At 40.4% G+C, this 21,055-nt stretch overlaps 1 protein-coding gene across 1 annotated transcript in view; it reads right to left on the reverse strand.

Moving 5' to 3' along the window:
- LCP2 (lymphocyte cytosolic protein 2) overlaps nucleotides 1-17,116 on the reverse strand; it is a 51,407-nt gene extending 34,291 nt beyond the window's left edge. Inside the window, exons 1-3 of the mRNA XM_084635823.1 lie at nucleotides 16,845-17,116; nucleotides 12,107-12,169; nucleotides 5,941-5,987 (exon numbers count right to left, since the gene is read on the reverse strand). Of these exons, the coding sequence (XP_084491949.1) occupies nucleotides 5,941-5,987; nucleotides 12,107-12,169; nucleotides 16,845-16,922 (188 nt within the window). The 5' untranslated portion in view covers nucleotides 16,923-17,116. The remainder of the gene's footprint in view (nucleotides 1-5,940; nucleotides 5,988-12,106; nucleotides 12,170-16,844) is intronic.
- Between the last annotated feature and the right edge of the window lie 3,939 nt (nucleotides 17,117-21,055).

Here is a 21,055-nt window from a genome sequence, read left to right on the forward strand (position 1 = left end):
CATAACAAGAGGAGGCCCTCAGGGATCAGTTCTGTGTCTGGTTCTGTTCAATATCTTCATCAATGATTTAGGTAATGGCATAGAGAGTACACTTATACAGTTTGCGGACAATACCAAGCTGGGAGAGTTTGCAAGTACTTTGAAGGATAGGATTAAAATTCAAAATGATCTGGACAAACTGGAGAAATGGTATGAAGTAAATAGGATGAAATTCAATAAGGACAAATGCAAAGTATTTCATTTAGGAAGGAACAATCAGTTGCACACAGACAAAATGGGAAATGACTGCCTAGAAAGGAGCACTGCAGAAAGGGATCTGGGAGTCATAGTGGACCACAAGCTAAATATGAGACAACAGTGTAATGCTGTTGCAAAAAAAGCAAACATTATTCTGGCATGTATTAGCAGGAGTGTTGTAAGCAAGAACACGAGAAGTAATTCTTCCACTCTATTCTGCGCTGATTAGGCCTGAGCTGGAGTATTGTGTCCAGTTCTGGGCACCACATTTCACAAAGGACAAATTGGAGAGAGTCCAGAGAAGGATGAAAAAAATGATTAAAGGTCTAGAAAACATGACCTATGAGGGAAGATTGAAAAAACTGGTTTTGTTTAGTCTGGAAAAGAGAAGACTGAGAGGGGAAATAACAGTTTTCAAGTATGTAAAAGGTTGTTACAAGGAGGAGGAAGAAAATTTGTTTTTCTTAACCTCTGAGGATAGGACAAGAAGGAATGGGCTTAAATTGCAGCAAGAGAGGTTTAGGTTGGAAAAAAATTCCTGTCAGGGTGGTTAAGCCCTGGAATAAATTGACTAGGGAGGTTGCGGAATCTCCATCATTGGAGATTTTTAAGAGCAGGTTAGACAAACACCTGTCAGGGATTATCTAGATAATTAGTCATGCCACAAGTGCAGGGGACTGGACTAGTTGACCTCTTGAGGTCCCTTCCAGTTCTATGATTCTATGATATAACACATGAGAACAGTCTTCAAATATGTATAGACAGGATGAGGATGATTGTTCTCCATGTTTGAGCCAATTACTTCCTGTCCTACCCTCGATCTGCAACAAGGAAGATGGTTTTAATATTAGGAAAACCTTTATAATTTTAAGAATAGGTAAGTACTGGAATATGTTGCCATGGGAAGCCTGTCACTGGAGGATTTTAAGAACAGGTTGGTCAAACATCTGTCTAGGTGAACCTAGTCTCGTCTCAGTGCAGAGGGTTGGACTAGATGACCTCTTGAGATCTTATCTAGCCCTAAATTTCTCTGATTGTATGAGGCTTTCTGTGTAGCCCATTATCCCATTCCTCTGGTCATGTGGATATACAGTATACAGGGCACTGCTTCCCCTGGGGGGAACTGATGAGAAAGCAGAGGACATGTACAGTAAGGGATCTATGAGTAGGATGAGAGGTGAATCTGAATAATCCAGAGGAGAGTTAGGCCCCTGCTGCCCTGCAGTCTCTTATTTTGTCTCTCTTGAGGTCAAACTGCTGCGTTATAAATGGCAGCATTTGTAATATGTAAAAAAGTCCTCTCTCAGACTCTAAATACATGGTGGATTACATAGGTCACCTGCATAACACTGTATTTGATACAGAAATCTTAGTCTGATACTTACATTTCATTGTGGTCTTACTCCCCTTGCTCCTTGAGATGAGGATTGAAGAAATAGGAAATACTAAATCATACCTTCCTCTAGAATGGGAGTAACTGCCTAATTTCTTAGGGTCAAAACATCCTTAGAATGGAATTAATTTCTACCTGTCTTTCCTTGGCTGAATGGATCACATGCTGCTTTGAGCCATCTCCCATTGGTGCTAATGTGTCCTTTCACTGACACTGATCAGTGGGGCATTTGCCTTTAAATAGCAGGTCAGAGTGGGGGGAGGTTGCTCTGCTGGTTAGGGCACTGGCCTGGAACTAGGAAGACACATGTTCAGTTCCCTGCTCTGCCCTGTACTTCCTGTGTGACCTTGGGCAAGTGCCTTAGACTCTCTGTGCTTCAGTTCCCTGTCTGTAAAATGGGGACAATAGCACTGCCCTACATCAGAGGCATGCTGTTAGAATACAAACATCAAAGATTGTGAGGCAATCAGATATCCCATTAATGAGGGGCATATAAGTAACAATGGTAGAGAGGCATAGATAGACCAGAAGTAATTGCTTTTGATCTCCTTTGTTTTAAAAGCCAGAAAAGATTTCACACCATTTGAGATGCTACTCAGGCCAGCCTATGGGATTGGAATCAGAGTTGATTATAACCTACAAGATCCGCTTTGGTATTAAAATGACTAGAGCGTATTGTGTCGTTGCAAGATGGAGATTTAGAGTGTGTGGCAGGGAGGGGAAAGAGGAACTATGGGATTATTTTTAATTTTTATTGTTTGCATAGTCTACTAGGCATTTTTACAAACCGGTAAGAAGGCAAGGCCACGAGGGATTTGTAATCTAAACAGACAACAAAGCAATGAAGTTAGAGTGAAAGAAAGCAATGGAGAGCATTATGGCTGAATAATAGAAATGTAGGTCTGGAAGGGACCTTGAGAGGTCATCCAGTCCATCCTCCCATTCTGAGGCAGGGATTCCATAACTTCCCTTAGTTAGATATTCGGTATTTACCTATCCTTCCAGTTAGAACAATTTTCTTAATATCTAACCTAAATCTCCTTTTTTGCTGTAGATTGAGCTGATTACTTCTTATCCTACTTTCAGGGATATAGAGAACAATTGATCACTGTCCTCTTTATAACAGCCCTTAACGTATTTGAAGATTATCAGGTCACCGCTATCTTCTTTACTGAAGACTAAACATGCCCAGCTTATTTAAATAAATAAATAAGATTTAAATAAATAAATCTGATCTCTGCAGAGATCAGATTTTCTAAACCTTTTATCATTTTTGTTGCTCTTTTCTAAACTCTTTCCAATTTGTCCACATCTTTCTTAAAATGGGGTACCCAAAATTGGACACAATACCCCCCAGATGGAGCCTCCCCAGTGCCAAGTACATCAGAACAATCACCTTCCATGTTTTACATACAACACTCCTGTTAATACATCCCAAATGATATTTGCCTTCTTTTGCAACTGTATCACATTTTTAGCTCATATTCAATTTTGCTCCACTATATTCCCTTAGATACTTTCTGCAGTATTTCTACCTAGGCAGTTATTTCCCATTTTTGTATCTGTGCATTTGATTTTTTTCCTTTCTAAGTGTAGTACTTTGCACTTCTATGTTAAATTTCATCTTGTTGGCTTTTACCAATTCTCCAATCTATCAAGGTCCTTTCAATTTCTAATCCTGTCCTCAGACATGCTTGCAATCCTTCCCAGCTTGGAGTCATCAGCAAATTGTATAAGTATACTCCATTAGCTGTGGAGTAAAGCTCCATTATCCAACTCATAATGAAAGCATTGAATAGTACTGGATACAGGACTGACCCCTGTGGGAATCTCTAGATAGGACCTCTCAGTCTGACAGTGAATCATTGATAACAACAGTGTGAATATGGTTTTTTGGCTAGTTGTGCACACACTTTATAGCAGTTTCATCTAAACCACATTTCCCTAGTTTGAGAATGTTAGTAAGGATTTTGACACAGTCCCACCTAAAAATCAAGATATATCTAATCAACTGCATCCCCCTCTCCTCTAGACCAGTAATTCTGTCAAAGAAAGAAATTAGGTTTGTTCGGCATGATTTTTTCTTGACAAATTCACATTGGCTATTGCTTATCACCCAGTTATCCTCTAAGTGCTTACAAATTGATTATTTAATAATTTTTCCAGTATCTTTCCAGGTATCAGTTAGGCTGACTGGTGTATAATTCTGTGGGTCTTCTTTGTTCCTATTTTTAAAGATAAAGATAGCTTTAAAGATAGCTACTATGTTTGCTCTTCTCCAGTCCTCTGGACATCTGTCCTCTAGGAGTTCTCAAAGATAATGACTAATGATTCCGAAATTGCTTCAGCTAGTTCCTTAAGTACTCAAAGGAGCTTTTCATCAGGCCCTGCTGACTTGAAACATCTATCTCATCTAAATATTCTTTAATTTGTTTTCTACCCCGTTAATATTAATTGTGTTATGCTTTTTGTCACAATTTAACTTTTTAGTGAAGACTGAAGCAAAATAGGTATTAAACACGTAAGCCTTCTTGGTATGGTCCATTATTAGCTCTCTTTCCATGCTAAGTAGCAGACTTGCACTTTCCTTCATCCTTCTCTTGCTCCTAATCTATTGAAAGAATCTCTACTTATTGCCTTTTATGTCTCTTGCCAGATGTAATTTATTTTGTGCCTTAGCTTGAGTTTGTGCCTACCTGCTTTGTGCTATTTTTTTCTACTCATTCTTAGTAATTTTTTCAAGTTTCCACTTTTTGGATTCCTTTTTGATTTGTAGATCACTAAAGAGCTCTTGATGCAGCCATATTGGCCTTTTACTGTTCTTCCTTTTTTTTCCTTTGCATCAGGATCATTTGCTGTTGTGCCTTTAATGTTGTTTCTTTGAGAAACTCCTAGCTTTCCCAATCTCCTTCCATCCTGAGATTTTCTTCCAATGGGACCTCAACTGTCATTTCCCCGAGTTTTAGTCTGCTTTTTTTGAAGTCTGTTGTCCTTATTCCGTTGCTTTCACTCCTTCTAATATGAATCTTGTTAATTCTACAGTTTTTGTTGGGATTTATTATTTTCAAGCATTTTTATCATCTACTTTACTCACTTCTCTGAGCTTGAGCTCTGGTGTTCACAACTCTTTTTACACGCTTGCCAGATTCAAGTCCTTAGTGAAAAGCAGCAAGTGATCATACTAGACAAGTTTGCTCACTTTCTACCACAGGTAAAGTGGACAAAGAAAATGCAATGGACATAATTTATCTTTTCAAAATCAATAAAGTTTAGGGGGATCTGGCAATAACTCCTATATTTAGGTTATCTATGTATATTACTCACATAAGACACTAATATATCTGTTTGTATATATCTCCATTATTTTTTCAAGTCACTCTTAGTGACCAATATTATGATAATGCATTTGAAACAGAATAATCCCAAAGCCCTAAAATATAAAGCATAAGTAATTAAAAAAACAAAAACAAGAAGAATGCAAGCCTAGGGGATCAGCAGAGCACAAGAAAGGGAGAGATCATCAAATAACTGAAAACTTTATTTCACAAGACCAAAATAAGGAGGAGTATGTTACAGAGCAGGCAAAGAAACTTTTATCTTTCATGGTGAAGTCTTGCAAACAGCAGATCTCAGTGCTATTCAGTGTTAATTTAATGCAAATATAATTGTAATCAATAACTTGCAATGATGGATGGAAAATATTGGTTCAAATGCCTTCCAATCATCTGCCCACAGCTGCACAGGAAAGTTATTCCAGTCTTAAGTCCCATACTTCAGTCTGATTTATCTTTAATAGGTATCTAGACATGATGGGGCATGATGAAAAACATTTAAAAAGAAACTAGATTAGATGTAGTGTTCAATTTGACATATTTCATATGTTTTCCTTCAGGATGAAAGTCCTCTATTCAACTGAGCAATGAAATCATACTCAGCAGGTGGTACTGTCAAAAGCACTCAGCATTGGCCTGACTGCTTCCATTGAAGTCAATAATGAGTTCTGTCATTAACTTGAATGGGAGCAAGGTGAGGCCAATTACAAAGATTTCTGAATATTTCCCCAGTGGGTTTTTTAATCTGTATCTGGTTATTTTCCACACAATAATGACACACACCATGTTTTCCTCACTTGTTTTTTTTCTAGGAATGTGTCCTTTCCTTTCCTGAGACAACACAAACAGCAGGTCTCTAGATCAATGTTTTAGAGGCCTCGCCATCCACTTGCCCTGTGCTTGTCCAGGAGTTATATCTCCAACCCATTCACTGTATCATCCATTTTGAAATATGAGATTTGGTTTGCATTTACTTACGGCACACTCAGTTTGGGAAATTTCTGAATATCGTTTTCAGACATGTTCTGCAACAGAAACACACATGGTATATGTTACAAAATTGTCCATGTAACAGCTTGGGAGATAAGGAAGCTTTAATATTATTTATGTGTCAAAACATTATAATTAACAGGACTGCAAGATAAGTAGAAAGCTAACGAAGAACAGGTACAAACTTAAACCACTGTTCAGCATTTAGGATTTGATTCAACAAAATATTAAGCATGTGCCTAATTTTAAGCACTAATGTGAAGTCAATGGCACTACAAGATATGCTTAAACTTAGGTTTGTGCTTAGGTGCCATGCCGTATTGTGCTGTAATTGGGTCTCTGCTTATGCTGTGCTGCTTGGTTGACCCTCTGTGTTATCGTGGGCTGAGATTTAAAATGTTGACCTGCTGCACCTAGGGGCAATGTATAAAAACCTTTCCTTCAACAGCCTTTTCCCTGTAGCTTGTCATAGTTACTGGAATTATACTGAGCAAACAGGCAAAATTTCAAGCATATACAAGATTGCATTTCAAACTATAACCAAGTGACTCAAAAGCTCATCCCATGGTCCCTAGGGAAATGTACAACCAGCTTAAATCAGAACAAAGATGGACACACATTTTAATGAAAAAATTCTGTTTATTAGTTCTTCTGCCTTCCTCTCTCTCTCTCTCTCTCTCTGCTTTGTTAGATCTTGATCCTCACTCAGTGTTGCCCTAGGGCTGGATGCATCTAGCCCACTGGTTAATAAATCTCTGGTGTCCATGGTACCAGAGAAGTGAAATATCCTTTGAGATAATACATCCCATCTCTATGTACCAATTCAAATAGAAAGTGGGGATCCGCCTCCCCTTGAGTTATAACCCTGATGACAGACATGAATTCCAAACACAGTTCATAGTCTACTGATGTCTCCACCCATAGCCATAACACTTCTGCTGGCAATACATGAACTCTCTGCTTCTCACGGAGAGCCCTACAGAAAAAGGTGGGTTATTTTTCCCAACTTTTTTTTTTTTTTAAACAATTGCCATTTCAAAAGCTGTGTGTGTGTGTGTGTGTTTAAATGAAAAGAGCTGTTCATGGTTGTGGGAGGCAGAAGTGGGCAATACTCTGTCATTTTGGCTCTCAAGAGTTCTCTGATTTACATTACGTTCACATTTACATTATGTTCTGCAATGAGCCTGGGTTGGAATCAACTCAAAAACTCCAAACTGCACTCCTTTGAAATCACCCGCTTTCTCCAAGCTGCACTGCAAAATCATGTGAAACTGTGAACTTCACACAGCGTCAATATGAAGCCATGAAATGCGGGCTAGGTTTTATTGACTGGGTCAGGAGTCTTATGCTGGCAACACACTCTGAAACCAGGCAAGTTTTGCACTATGGTTTTTCAATGACGGTTTTACACAGATATATTTGTTACCTGACATGACAACATGCTTAGCACAGTCCTAAGGGCGCCATTGAACATAATGTAATAAAGACAAGGGACAGTGCAGTGTGGGTTACACAAGGAAACGTTAACATATGCAGGGGCTTAAGGTAAAAACTCATAATGTTTTGCACAAAACTAGCTGATTTTTAATTTTTTTAAGGGAAATGGGCTGGTGGATTTTGTTCATATACTTACAGTTAAAGGGCTAGCTTGTCCCTGGCCTAGCTCAAATGTGTGTGCTCCTTTGCACATCTTGTGCAAGGACCAGCAACTGTCATAGAAACAGCTCCCTCCCCTAAATTGTGCCAAAGGGGGTAGCGTGGGGGGCAATGTCTTCCTGTCCCCCAAGAAGCTGCCCTCCTGCACCAGGAGAAGCAGTTGCATCTTCCCGAAGTGCCCATCCCACTCATCAGGTGCAGTTCCACATTACCTCCAACAGGGCCCAGTGTCTCAATGGCATAATCTGGCTCAATATGAGGGAAGTGAAAGATCTGCATGTTATATGTGCTTTTAAAAGGACACGGTAAACAACTTTAAAATGGCATTGGGGGATTCCATATATGGGTGTCAGCTTCAGGCCATATCTGATCAGTTTTGAAAGTAAAAATGTTTGGTTTTTCTAACTGCCAGCTTTCCAAACTCCTCTTGGAACCTGAAAGTCAGTCTGGGATCTTCCTGGCTCACATATCGCAATAAGTGGTCGTCTCTAATTAAACTTGGTGAACAACTCTATTGAAGAATGTTCAGCCTAGAGCAGAATCAAGCTGCTGTCCCCAGAGGTGTCCTTGGCTCTGGAGAACTAACATTAGTGAAATATGGTAAAATATATATTTCTCTAAGGGAAACATCCTATAGAATCATAAAATTTAATAATACATTTAAACCAACCCTTAGAATTCTATTATAGGAATGTGATTGTCTCTTAAATTCAGTAGCTTGGTTTAAAAATTCTGTAGGAAGAACATGTCTCTCCATTAAAGTCTACAGAGTTTTCATTTCTAAAGAATCCTATTGATTTAATCCCTAATATATTCTGTAGGACTTTTCCATGCAGGTAGTCAGAGTAGCAATCCTTACTCAAACTAGGGAGTGGATTTGTTGAGTGGGATGGTGCCATTTTTCATTGTCAGGTTGCTTGTATGCCTTTGTGAGTGAACATGAAACCCACAAACATTCATTCTGAACAGTATCTGGCTATCCAAACATAATCTGGCAGTTTCTAATGACTTTTGTAAGATGTAGAAAGACAATTACCCTAAAGAGAAGCAATTGATTTCTTACACATTGCCCTGCAGGCTGGAGTTTTCCTTGTCACATCTTCCCCATAGTTACACTTATGCTTTGAATCTGTAGTAAGCAGAATGTTTTCTAGTATGCAATGGCCAAGTAGGCAAGAAGTTAAAAACAAACAAAAATTATATTGGGAGAAATGAGGAAGCAGCAGCTACTAGCCTGCCTAGTAGAGATCAACCACTGAATCTGCTAGGCCATTTCTGCAGAAAAACACTCTAAACTGGTTATGTATTATAAGCACTTGGTACACAAGGCAAGAGTCAAAGTTCCCTGGCCACATGGGTACTTCACAAATGGCACTATGCTGCACTCCATGATCACTGAGGACTTCGCAGTGACAGCAGGGCTAGAACTCAGATCCTCCTTTTCTTAAACACAGGTGTCTACTAGAGCTGATTGGGACTTTTACAAGGAAAAGGTTTTTCATTCATCGCAAATCTTCTCCGGGTCAGTACGGGATGACTAGTTCTGATTCACAGCAGGGGCTTGAACGTGTGTCTCCCAAAGCCCAAGTGAGTGCCTGGCATTCCAGATGCTCTTTATAGCAGCTGTCTTTCCATATCAAACCAGTCACGAGAAGCTGCCAAATTATGTTTGGAGGAACAGACAATACTAACAGTGAATGTCTGTAGGTTTCACGTTCACTCACGTAGCCACACAAAGAACCCGGCGGTGGAAAAATGATACCATGTTACTCGACAGATCCAGAGTCATGTTTCTTAATTTACAGACTTATCCTTATCTGACATTATAAAACATTTGGATTCTATATAAATTACTCTAACCACTGGATTATGGAGTTATATATACAAAATGCAATAGCTTCAGCAGGAGAGACTGAGAGACATCCACCCCCGAACAGGGAAATGATTCAGAGCAGGAATTTAAGCCTAGGGGCTCATCTACATGGTGTGTTAGTGCACACCAGCTGGGGTGTAAATTCTAGAGTGCACCAGTGTGTTCTGCACTAAAAGTTCCCTCATGTGCATTGACATAGTCCCAGATTACATCAGTGTGCACTAGTGAATGCCAGCAGGCTCCACATTGACAGTTAGTGCACAACATGCTGGTATGCATTAGAATTTACACTGAAGCCGGTGTGCACTAATGCATCGTGTAGACAATCCCTGGGTCTTCCACATTGCAGGTAAATGCCCTAACCATCAGGCTATTGCCTATTCTGGGTGGGTGTTTTTCATTATACAAAAAAAAAAAGAGTTTGAAAGGTCTCAGCTTTGTTTTGATGAAGCACACGAAACATTTTTGAAATCTTGAAAATTTTCACAGGATGAGAAAAATGTTTCCTGCTTAAATCTAATCCTAGTACTTGAGCTGGAAAATAATCTGTTAGTTGTTGGCAATATAAGACCTATAATGTACAGTACAGCAGTTTTCCTTCTATCCAGCAGAAGGTGGTACCCTGTTGAGCACTCTTTCATTTTTAGCAGAAATGTTTTGAATTGCAAAAATTTGATGGATTTTCAAAACTTGACATTTCAAACAAACAAGCAACAACAACAAAACCGAGAAGCTGGGAAGAACTGTAATGAAATTTGTGTGAAATTTCCCCCTTCTTGACTAATTACAGAGCTTCCATAATTAGAATTTTGGAAAATTTTAATTATGGAAGGGGGGAAAAGAAAAAATTTTCAGAGTGAAAAATTGTGAAATTACTTCCCTTGTTTTTCAACTAGCTCTAACTGTAGTCAGTTTATTACTCTGTGTACATGTATATACATCCTCACACTGATTTACAGGGCTCTGTAATTCCAGTTAATGACAGTGCGTAATTATTAGACTAATAAATCTCTGTGTGGTACAATGTATAAGGCACTGAGTGAGTTTCAGGAGACAGCAGTTATATTCCTGGCTCTATCACTGACCTACTTTGGGTAAGTCATTTCCCTTCTCTGTGCCTTAGTTTCCTTTCCCATCCTTTGTCTGTCTTGTCTGCCTAGATTATAAACTCCTTGTTGCGGGGCTGTCATTAAGTCTTCGTGTGACAATTATCACGCTGGGGCCTCTAATATACATAATTTAAGGTACGTTTCCCTAGAACACCAATCTTGTACTAATGTTCAATACCCCACATAGAGTGTAATTTTTTTTTCTGCAACAAGGTTTTTAATAAGAGACAGATCCTACCACCAGATCTGGACTGTCTATCTCTGAAATTTGAAATAATATATGCACTTAAGAGACTGAGAACAGCCCCCTTGTTTAATGACTGACCCATTAGGATTCTGCCATTTCTAGAGAGGTTCAGATCTCATTCAGATAATTCTTATGTTTATGATGGTATCAGATTTTCAAAAGTGGAGAGATCTACATAGATTATGTTGCTTGAGGAAAAGGCATAACTCTCTAATGCCACTCTCTTTTACATGAGGGCAGTCACAGTACATGGATAAAACTCTGTTTCTCTTGGCTAAAAACTGGGAACTGAATCCTGATTACTAGCAAGATCTGTGCATGTGAATATGCAAACATTCAAAGGACAAAATTAGGCTCTGCTTCAAAGTTTACTTGCAAAGACCCACTGAACTTTGTGAGTCCTGTGCTCTTTTCCGTCAAAGACAAGGGCAGATTGTGTTTTAGGATTATTTCCAAGCTGAGTTTTAAAGATAATTATGATGTTTTTATCCAAATAAAAATGTCAACGTACATGCTGTCAATTGATGTGAAATTAAGACCAGATAATGGCAGCTGTACAAATGAGAAATATGGGTTTGTTGGGCCAGATGAACTGCAGGGGTAAATCAAAGAATGTCCATTAATTTCAGTGCAGCCACACTGAATTATACCCGTGGTGAATCTGGCCTGTTAGTTGTGGTGATTTTAAATACCATTGATTCTACATACAGTTTCAGAAAACAATCATTTTTTATCCATAGGGGCTTAAAATGGCAACCCTTGGCATAAATAGTCTCCAGCAGAGAGTTAGCTTTTATAGGCAAGTGGGTTGCACTGCTCTTCAAAGGTAGGTGGGGAAATCTGACAAGCTGTAGGTTATTGCTAATGCATGAAAAACAAGCATTTCCTAAAAATGACCAAAAAGAAACATAAGCAAATATTGCTGTTGTGAACCTTCACTTTCCATTTAAAAAATCATGTAAAATGTATTCAAGCTAAATGCAGCCATGGGGGTCCTGGTGTTCAGTGTCCATGTTTTAAAACCAGGATCTTTGGTGTAAAACCAGGATGTGGATCTGAAGCGCAGATCCTTGAGCGTATGTAGTCATCTTACTCCCATTGATTCCCATAAGAGTTAAGTGCCTAAATGCCTTTTTGAATATCTGGGCCTTAATACGTAAGCAACTGTGTAGAGGAACAAAGAACACAAGGAACGTCCTTAATTGCAAATGCAAGGGGAAGCCAAATAACATTTATATTGTGACTATAGAACTTTATTGTCGCACTTACCAAAAACCTTTGTCCACTTATGCTGTGTTTTCTGACGACTTTTTCACAGTCCTTATACTTTAACTGTGAATGGAGAGAGAAAGATTGTTACACACTTGGTTAAATCTAAGAGTGGTTTAAGGATTAAATTCGGCAAAGCACTTATGCACAAGCTTAGCTTTAAGCCCATGCTTCAGTCCCAAAGCAACTTAGCATATGTTGAAGTCTGCACGGCCTTGTCTAGAGATTTTAGCTAGAATGTATTAGCTGTATTTGTGTCCTAATCAAGACAAAGCCATCAGGGCCAGGCAGAATTGCAGCCTCTGTCCTGAGCTGCTCCACCTTGCATGGTACAGATCTAGGCTGCCCCTTACTATGGCCAGCACACCTGGCCCCTTATTTATATGCTGATTTATTCTTCTTGAGAAATTTATGAAAAGGCCCCATCATACAATCTCTGCACACATTGTAAAAAAAAAAAAAAAGTACACCACTCCTGTCCTTCCTTGAAAAAGAAGCTGAACAAGTTCCCCGCAATCACCTTGTCCAACAAAAGCTTTGGAAAACAGATGAGCTTGAGACTGCGCTTTCAAACTGCAGCTATCTTGGACTAGTATGGTGCAATAAGTTCAAAGCCAAGGAGTATGGAACAAGGGTGTCCTGCTTCCAGCTACTAGACATTCAGCATTGTTATAGCTAACACATCTCCTCTAGGCTGAAATGGCACATCTGTAACTTTGTACATGATCTGTTAACTTTCTTCTCTTCATTATTAACATTATTGGCAATAAATGGTCGTCTCAGGGCTCACCTGGAATGGGACGCCATTGTGGCAGTTGCCTCCATGCTACAATGAAAACGCTGCCCTTGTCTCAAAAAGCATGTAAATTAAATACAAGACAGGAGACTCCAGGTTAACCCAACAAACAGACTAGGGCACAAGGTCACAGAGGATTAAGATCATAATCAGCAGCGGTTGCAGCTGCCTAGCCATTGTTGAGTGTTTTATAGGCATCATGGCAGAGGAGCGTTTGAGGCAAGATTTGAAAGAGGAGAATGTAGTGGTTTTGTGGATGTTTACAGAGAGCTCCTTAAACTTTGTGTTTGAACATACCTGGGATAACATGAGAGAACAGCATTTGATTTTACATGTCCAAAGAGTTAATGCTCAGTCTTAGTTACAGAAGATAGGAGGCTTTCCATTGACTTCAATGGACTCTGGATCAGGTCCAGAGTTGGTAAAGCTCAGGTTAGGGGAGCACAAAGGTGGCTTTTTGCTGCCTTTGTGCATTCCAAATCATGGTTTGGTGAGGGGCTTGTCTGGAACGCAGAAACACTGCTGAAGTTGTCTGCTTTCCATAGCCACTTATTCTGCCCCATGCTGGTTGGAGAACACTCCTGCACTGGGGTAATTCCCCAGGGAGCATTCTATCTCCTTTATACTGCTCCAGAACAGGGAATGTGATCTAAGCTTGTAACTGTGTATTGTTTTAAGGGCTAATCTTGAAAACACTTATGCATATGAGAAACTTTATTTCAGTGAGCAGGCTCCAGTTACTCCTGTATTTGCAGGAATGGACCCTAATTCTGGAAAGCATTTTGGGATGCAGGTTGTATTAAAGACTTTGTTTCAAATGAAGGACCCAATTCTACAAATTATTCCTCCCAGGCATAGTACTTACTACCATGACACTGGCTGCAATGAGACTGCTCATGGCAGTAAGTGCTACACCTGGGAGGAAGCATTTTGTATGACTGGGACGTAAGTTGGTTTTCCTTCTGATTTTGACAATGCCTGAAAATCCCATTTTCTGGTTTTAAGTGAATTCAGAAATTTACAATTGTGAACTTTCTTCCTTTTTCTCAAAGTCTGAGAAATGAGTTGTGAATGGTGGCCCTTTATCGCTTCCTTCTGAACACAGGATGTTTTGGGGAAAGGCTTTTAGTTTAATAGACCTATCGATCAAAAGCTTTAAATGTGGTAGAGAGTTATGGAGTCAGGGGACCTGAATCTCTGTTGACCTACACTCTGTGTGGTCATTTACACTGGAGGAAGTGATTTTATCTGGATTTGGGGTTGCTCAGAGTCTTTGAAAATCCTTCCCATGGTATCTCAGTTTTGGCAGAGAAAATTAGTGGCTCCTTTTGAAAATGTGGATCTCAACCTTTGGAACTCATTGCTGCAGGATATGTTGAGGTAAATATATGAGTAAGATTCAAAAGAAGATTCACACATTCCTAATTCTAACAAATGACATCCCGAATTACACTCAGAATGATACAAATTGTGAGGGCTAATGAAAGAGAGGAACATTCAGTGGTGAGGGCATAGGATTTGAGATACTTGGATTCAGATCCATGTTCAGACTTTCTGTGTGACTTTGTGCAAGATCCTCTGCCTCAGTTCTCCATCTGAAGAAGGAAATGTCATAACTCCCTAGCTTCCAGGGGTGTTGAGGATTAATAGGCTAAAGAGAGTGAGGTTCTTTAATATTACAGTCATGGGTGGCCATATAAGTATAAAAGATATATATCATATCATTCCTTGCCTGGCAGAGCATAAACTGATCAGTAACTCGTACAAGGAACCCATTTCACCCCACTTGGTAGTTTCCAGTTAATGGTGACATAAAACCCTGTGAACCAGTTAAGAAGTGTGTTTTCCTTATTAATCTGCTGAACTTGGATTTAAATAATGTAGTTCTCAATAATGATAAGATCTGTCTCATTTAAGATATCTCAAGATCTTGGTTTCATTCTACTGCGCAGTTAAGCAGGAGCAAAACAGTTGGAAGTAGAGTACTGCAAAGTTGGCGGTTTCACTTCTCAGGCAATTCGGCAGACGTTTGCTTTGGTTTTGATCTGTGCACATTTGCTACCCATGAACTTCACTTTGCATTTTGGTTTTGAACTTGTCCCAACTCCCCCAAACGAAACCCAGTGAAAGCTGTTGAAACCATTAATTTTGCATGATTTCAATACCAAACAATAAACTGGCCTAGGTGTCTTTGACATTAGTCCCATATCCACTTGAAACTGTTTTGCTGGAATAGTTTGAAAGCCGTAGCAGACCTTTTGGGTTTAAATTTTCCAGACTGTAATGAAAGTTTGGGAATTTGTTGTGAACAGGCACTATAATCAGAGTGGAAACATAGGGAGGTATCACTGATTATTTAAAAATGGGGAAATTATGGAAAATATATATATATATGAAGTGAATAGATTTAAGATTTAGTAAAAATGGACCAAACTCAACATTGACATACACCCTTTGCAGTTTTCCTAGCATCCGTGAGGTTGCAGGGGGTAAATCAGCACTGAGTTTTGCTTATTCTTTTCAGTGTACCTCCCCCCTGCCAGTGTGTAAAATCTTCCGTTCTGCAAAATGAAAGTTAAGAGCTCATCAGGGGTGAAGAGGTATCAAAATGTGTGAAAGCCCCAGCAATATCCAGGCTAGGGCATTAGGGGAAAAGCTACAGCAGGTGAAAGGGGGATGTGTAGAAAGCCTGATGAAACATCGACCTCCAAAGCAGGGGAGAAGAGATGAGGAAATGAGATGGGGGTGGGGGTGGGGAAGAAGGTCAGTTGGGATCCTGAGGCAGGGGGAGGCAGTGGGTAGCAGGATCTCTTTTTATTTAAATCTGCCCCTCCAAAGAATTATTATTATCACTATTTATATTACTATTGGCAAATGCTTTTAATTTCAAAGACAAGATATCAACATGGGCATTCTACAAATAGGAGCAGCTGCTATGAGCTGGGGGAGGGATAATATTCTATATATTGTATTTATTTTGGAGGAAAGAATGTCTATCATTTCTCTCCCTCCATCTAGCCTTCTGCTATACCCTGGAGTAATTTTCCTTAGGCACAGATGCTGCACTCACCCCTGTGGAACGTCCCAAGGAAGTCTTTGACACACTTTGTGTGAGCTCAGACAAAAAATCGTTCAGGCCTCATTTTCAAGCTAGCATGGGAGCTCAGTTCATCACCTCACTTCAAAAGGCCTGGTGTGGGGGTCCAAGGCTCAGATTTAAGCACCCAAAGCTCACTGAATCTGAGCACCTACCTCACTTTTGAAAACCCCAGCCCAGATGCTGAAGAACTCTTTTGTGTGTCAACCTAAGCAAGTTTCCATAGCCCTTTTGCTTGGACATCCTTGTTCAAAAGATTGGCGCTTATGAGGTGATCTGTAGATTGAGAATCTGTTTTTCCCTTCTACTAAAGACAAAGTCCTGTGGATTCTAAACAAAGCCCTGACATATAACAAGCCTTTGTAACACTAATTAGGAAAGCAATTCAGTCCACATCGGAGAACATGTGTTCATCTTGATTAGTAAGGATCTTTAATTTTGAAAGTCACAGGAATGATCTCGCTGGAGAGGCCTTACGAGGCCTGCATATAATGCTTTTCTACCTTAAAAAATAGATTTAGCATCCTCAACTTTTACAGATCAAAACCGAATGATACATCAGCAAGACATTGGTACCAAAGATTATATGATTTTTCTGAGAAGCCATCACTTTCTCTTGCTATTGATTTAGAATACATTTTTCAGGATTCGTTAAGGGCTTCAGGGTAGGTATAATCCCTTTCTGAAGTGGCATCTGCTGTGATTATTTTAAAAGATAATTTGATATTATTTATGCAACCAATTCTGCTCTTAGTATAAAAGAATATATTTTTTTTTTTCCCCAGCACAGAAGTGTTAGTGACTTACTACTCCACCGTACAAGGACAAAACACAGTGAAACTTACTTTCTTGAAGTAGTCTGCCAGGTCATCTGGGCTCCAAGCGACCACCACTGAGCGATAGGGAATGTTTTGTAAATCCATTTCAGCTCTTTTTTCCTAATCAGTTACAGGATTTTCATGCCAGTAGTATTAATGAAACGGGCAGCCATAGATTTCCTGCCTGTGGCTACCTGCAGCAAATTCAATAATCCACTTGCCTAAGAAATACCCAGAGCTTTTGTTAAACCGTTTTGCTTTTACTTCTGAGTTATGGTGCAAGAATATCCAAGAGAGCAACTGCTTCCTCTGAGTACAAAATGGTCTCTTCTCAGAAAACTTGTCAGCTATTCAGCCTCACCACTTCCTTTATCTGAATCTAAATAAGTAAACAAGGAAGCACAGCAACACAATTAAAGTATTCTGCCTGCTGCATGTAACTGTAATCCTTATGAGCCCTAATTACCAGTACGTAAACTGCGGCGAGTGTTTGTTTATTTACATGATATCTTCATGTAGATAGATTGGTACATTGGCTGCATAGAATTTTGCGCGTGTGCACACGTGCATGTGCATCTATATTCCCACCACCAAAAAAGGTTGCTGGTTTTGAATTAAGTTTGATTACTTGCAAATCTAGCTTATGCAATCCCTGAAAACCAAGACAATGTGTAGTTAAGAAAACCCTCTTTAACATACCTCAGGGTCCCATATGTGATATTGATTCCTGACATTGAAACTCTCCCTTATACTGCTAACATATACAAATAATACAATTCACACAACAGATTCCTCTGGCTGCCACCCTTATGCAAACTTTTAGCAATGTCTATGCAACATTCCCATGTATTTGCTGCAGTTATTTGTCATAAGGTATGTGCAGGATGGGGAAAGTATGAGGTTAGTGCTAAGGATTTGCATTAGAGTATATGCAGGAACTCAAATTTAACTATGGAGCTGCAGCCAGCGCCTGCACAATACCCCGTACATAGCTTGGGGATTTCGGCCAGGTGAAACTTCAAAATTCTAAATTTAGGTTTAAAAAACCACATACACCCCACACTCCACCCCAAAAAAACCTTTGATTGCATTTTCACTATTTCACCTCCCCATTTTTCATTGGCTCTAGTGGTGATAAATTCTAAACTATGGACCTATGAGATAAATGAGAAACCCAAGTGAAAAAACAGAGAACATAAATTGAATCTGTTATGCACTTTTGACTAGTTTACCTGTACGCCGCCCATTAATTCGCCTCTGCCAAGACTACTTTCAAACTTCTAGCAGCTTCAAACATTTAACATTAAAAAAGAGAACTTGACAAATATTTCCTTTGTCATCCCTCCCCCAAAACCTAACATGGGATTGACCTTCTGCCCCCAAAATTGTATTCAGTTCTGGTTCAGAGACAGGGATAAAGTTTAATAGTTTGTCGACTTTCTAAGTTAGAAATAGTAGCTCCAAACCCTAGAAAGGGGAGTTTCCCATGTTTCCAATGTGATATACAGTTCATGTAGCTTTTAGCCCTGTTACAGAGGTCATTAATATAGATACTGTATGGCACCGATTATTAATTATTCTTTATTTGTTTGACGGATCCTGTGATCATGAGAAAATATGGATCATGATGACTTCCCACACTAGAGCAAGGTGATACTATCACTCCATAGTATGCAGAGACAAGGTGGGTGAGGTAATATCTTTTGTTGGACCAACTTCTTTTGAGGAGAGAGACATGTTTCAAGCTTACACAGAGCTCTTCTTCAGGTCTGGGAAAGAAAGAGCAGGAGACAGCTGCAGGGAGCATTGTTAGTGAATTAAAGCTTGTTTAATAAACCATAAATCCGGTGTCTTTATTCAGTCTCTGGTTTTTAGGCTATGTCTACACTACCAATTTGTGTCGACAAAAGTGGTGTCAACACCCAAAAGTTGCCATAACAATAATAATAGCAATTTTGTGTTCACACTTGCTCCCTCTGTTAGCAGATCGCACCCTCAGTGCAGGCACTGACAGTGTGATCAATGCAGTGTGGGTACTTGTCCCACAGTCTTTCTCTCACTAGGTGTTGTGGGAAGGCAGAGCGGATAGCAGCACATCTTGGGAACGGGATCAATGTCCCATAATTCATTGCTTTCTGTCCCGGCACTCGATGGGCTTCTGGCTTTCTTTTGCAGCTATTTTTCAATGGCCCTTCTTTGCTGTGCACCCCAGCATCTTTGTGAGAAAGGATGGATCCCGCACTGCTCTCCTATGCTCTGTTAACTGTCATGAAGACATCATGGCTGTGAAGTTCCTAACTGAGGAAGACTCTCAGGCACCCAATATTCTGCGTCATATGAATAGAAACAACTTTAGATTGGTATTCACGGAGCAGCTGCATAGGGTAGACCATCAATTTTGGACTCGGGAAACAAGCACTGAATGGTGGGATCGTATCGTTATGCAGCTGTGGGATGACAAACAGTGGCTCCAGAAGTTTTGGATGCGGACAGCCATCTTCCTGGAACTGTGTGCGGTGCTCACCCCAGACCTGCAGCACAAGGACACTAGAATGAGAGCTGCCTTCTTGGTAGAGAAGCATGTGGCAATTGCTGTGCGGAGGCTGGCAACTCCAGACTGCTACTAGTTGGTCGCGAATCAATTTGGAGTGTGGAAGTCGACCATTGGGGCTACATTAGTTCAAGTGTGAAGGGCAATAAATCACATCCTGCTATGAAGGACTGTGACTATGTGTGTGAAATAGTGGACAATGTGTGTGAAATGTGTGTGAAATAGTGGACAACTTTGCAGAAATGGGTTTCCCTTACTGTGGAGGGGTGATAGATGGCACTCATATTCCAATTTTGGTACCAGACCACCTTGCAACAGAATACATCAATAGGAAGGGATACTAAACCCAGGGTTGTGAGTTCAATCCTTGAGGGGGCCATTTAGGGATCTGGGGCAAAAATTGGGGATTGGTCCTGCTTTGAGCAGGGGGTTGGACTAGATGACCTCCTGAGGTCCCTTCCAATCCTGATATTCTATGATTCTATGATTCTCCATGCTGTTGCAGATTCTTATGGATCACCATGGGTATTTCACTGACATAAGCTCAGGGTGGTCTGGGAAGGTGCATGACACATGCATCTTCAGGAACTCTGGCCTGTACAGAAAGCTGCAAGTGGGGACTTTCTTTCATAACCAGAAAATTACAGTGGGGGATGTTGAGATGCCCATAGTGATCCTGGGGGACCCTGTGTACCCCTTACAGCCGTGGCTCATGAAACCTTACATGGGACACCTGGACAGCAGTAAGGAGCAGTTCAACAACAGGCTCAGTAGGTGCCAGATGACAGTTGAATGTGCCTTTGGCAGATTAAAGGTGCACTGGTGATGCCTTTAATGGCTGGTTGGACCTAACTGAAGATAATATTCCTATGGTCATAGCCATGTGCTGTACATTGCATAATCTCTGTGAAGCTAAGGGTGGAAGGCTTGCTCAGGGGTGGAGTGCTGAGGCAGACCGCTTGGCCACCGATTTTGAGCAGCCAGATATCAGGGCTGTCAGGGGAGCTGAGGGGGAGCTATTCAAATCAGGGAGGCTTTGAGGCAGCACTTTGACAATGAGCACCAGTAACATATATCTCTGCCATGACTCTTGCAAAGAGTGTGTGCTCTTTTCCCCATGTGGAGTGCCTTTCCCTCTCCCCACCCCCGCCAACACTCACCATGCTTTGAGTGTTCACAGAGATGTGTGTTGGCGGGGGTGGGGAGAGGGAAGGGCACTCCACATGAGGAAAAGAGCACACACTCTTTGCAAAGGTCATGGTGCAGTATTCTGGGGAACAAATACTAAAATTCTCCCATACTTTTCCACAGGCCGGGGTAATTCTAGCAGACATCTCACTGCTAAGGGTAAGCAGGGAAACGAGGGTACATCTTCTCCATGCTACTTCTACTCCTCCCTGCTACCTATGCTGCTCACCTATGTGTCGCTTTGGTCCCTGCACAAGTGATTGCCAAATGGCATGGGAAAATTTCCTACAATGCGGGAAGGAACAAAGCTGCTCTGCCACAGAAACTTTGGCAGAGGATTACCAAGTACCTCCAGGAAACTTTCCTGGAGATCTCTCTGGAGGATTCCCATGAGATCTTGGTGTGCATCAACACCCTGTTCTACCATACTGATTAGCTACACAGGGAAATGTCCAACTCACAGAAACACAGCCAGCCTCCCACATTTCTATGCCCTGAA

The sequence above is a fragment of the Lepidochelys olivacea genome (assembly GCF_965140295.1).
Source record: "Lepidochelys olivacea isolate rLepOli2 genome assembly, chromosome: 8".
Lineage (NCBI taxonomy): Eukaryota > Metazoa > Chordata > Testudines > Cheloniidae > Lepidochelys > Lepidochelys olivacea.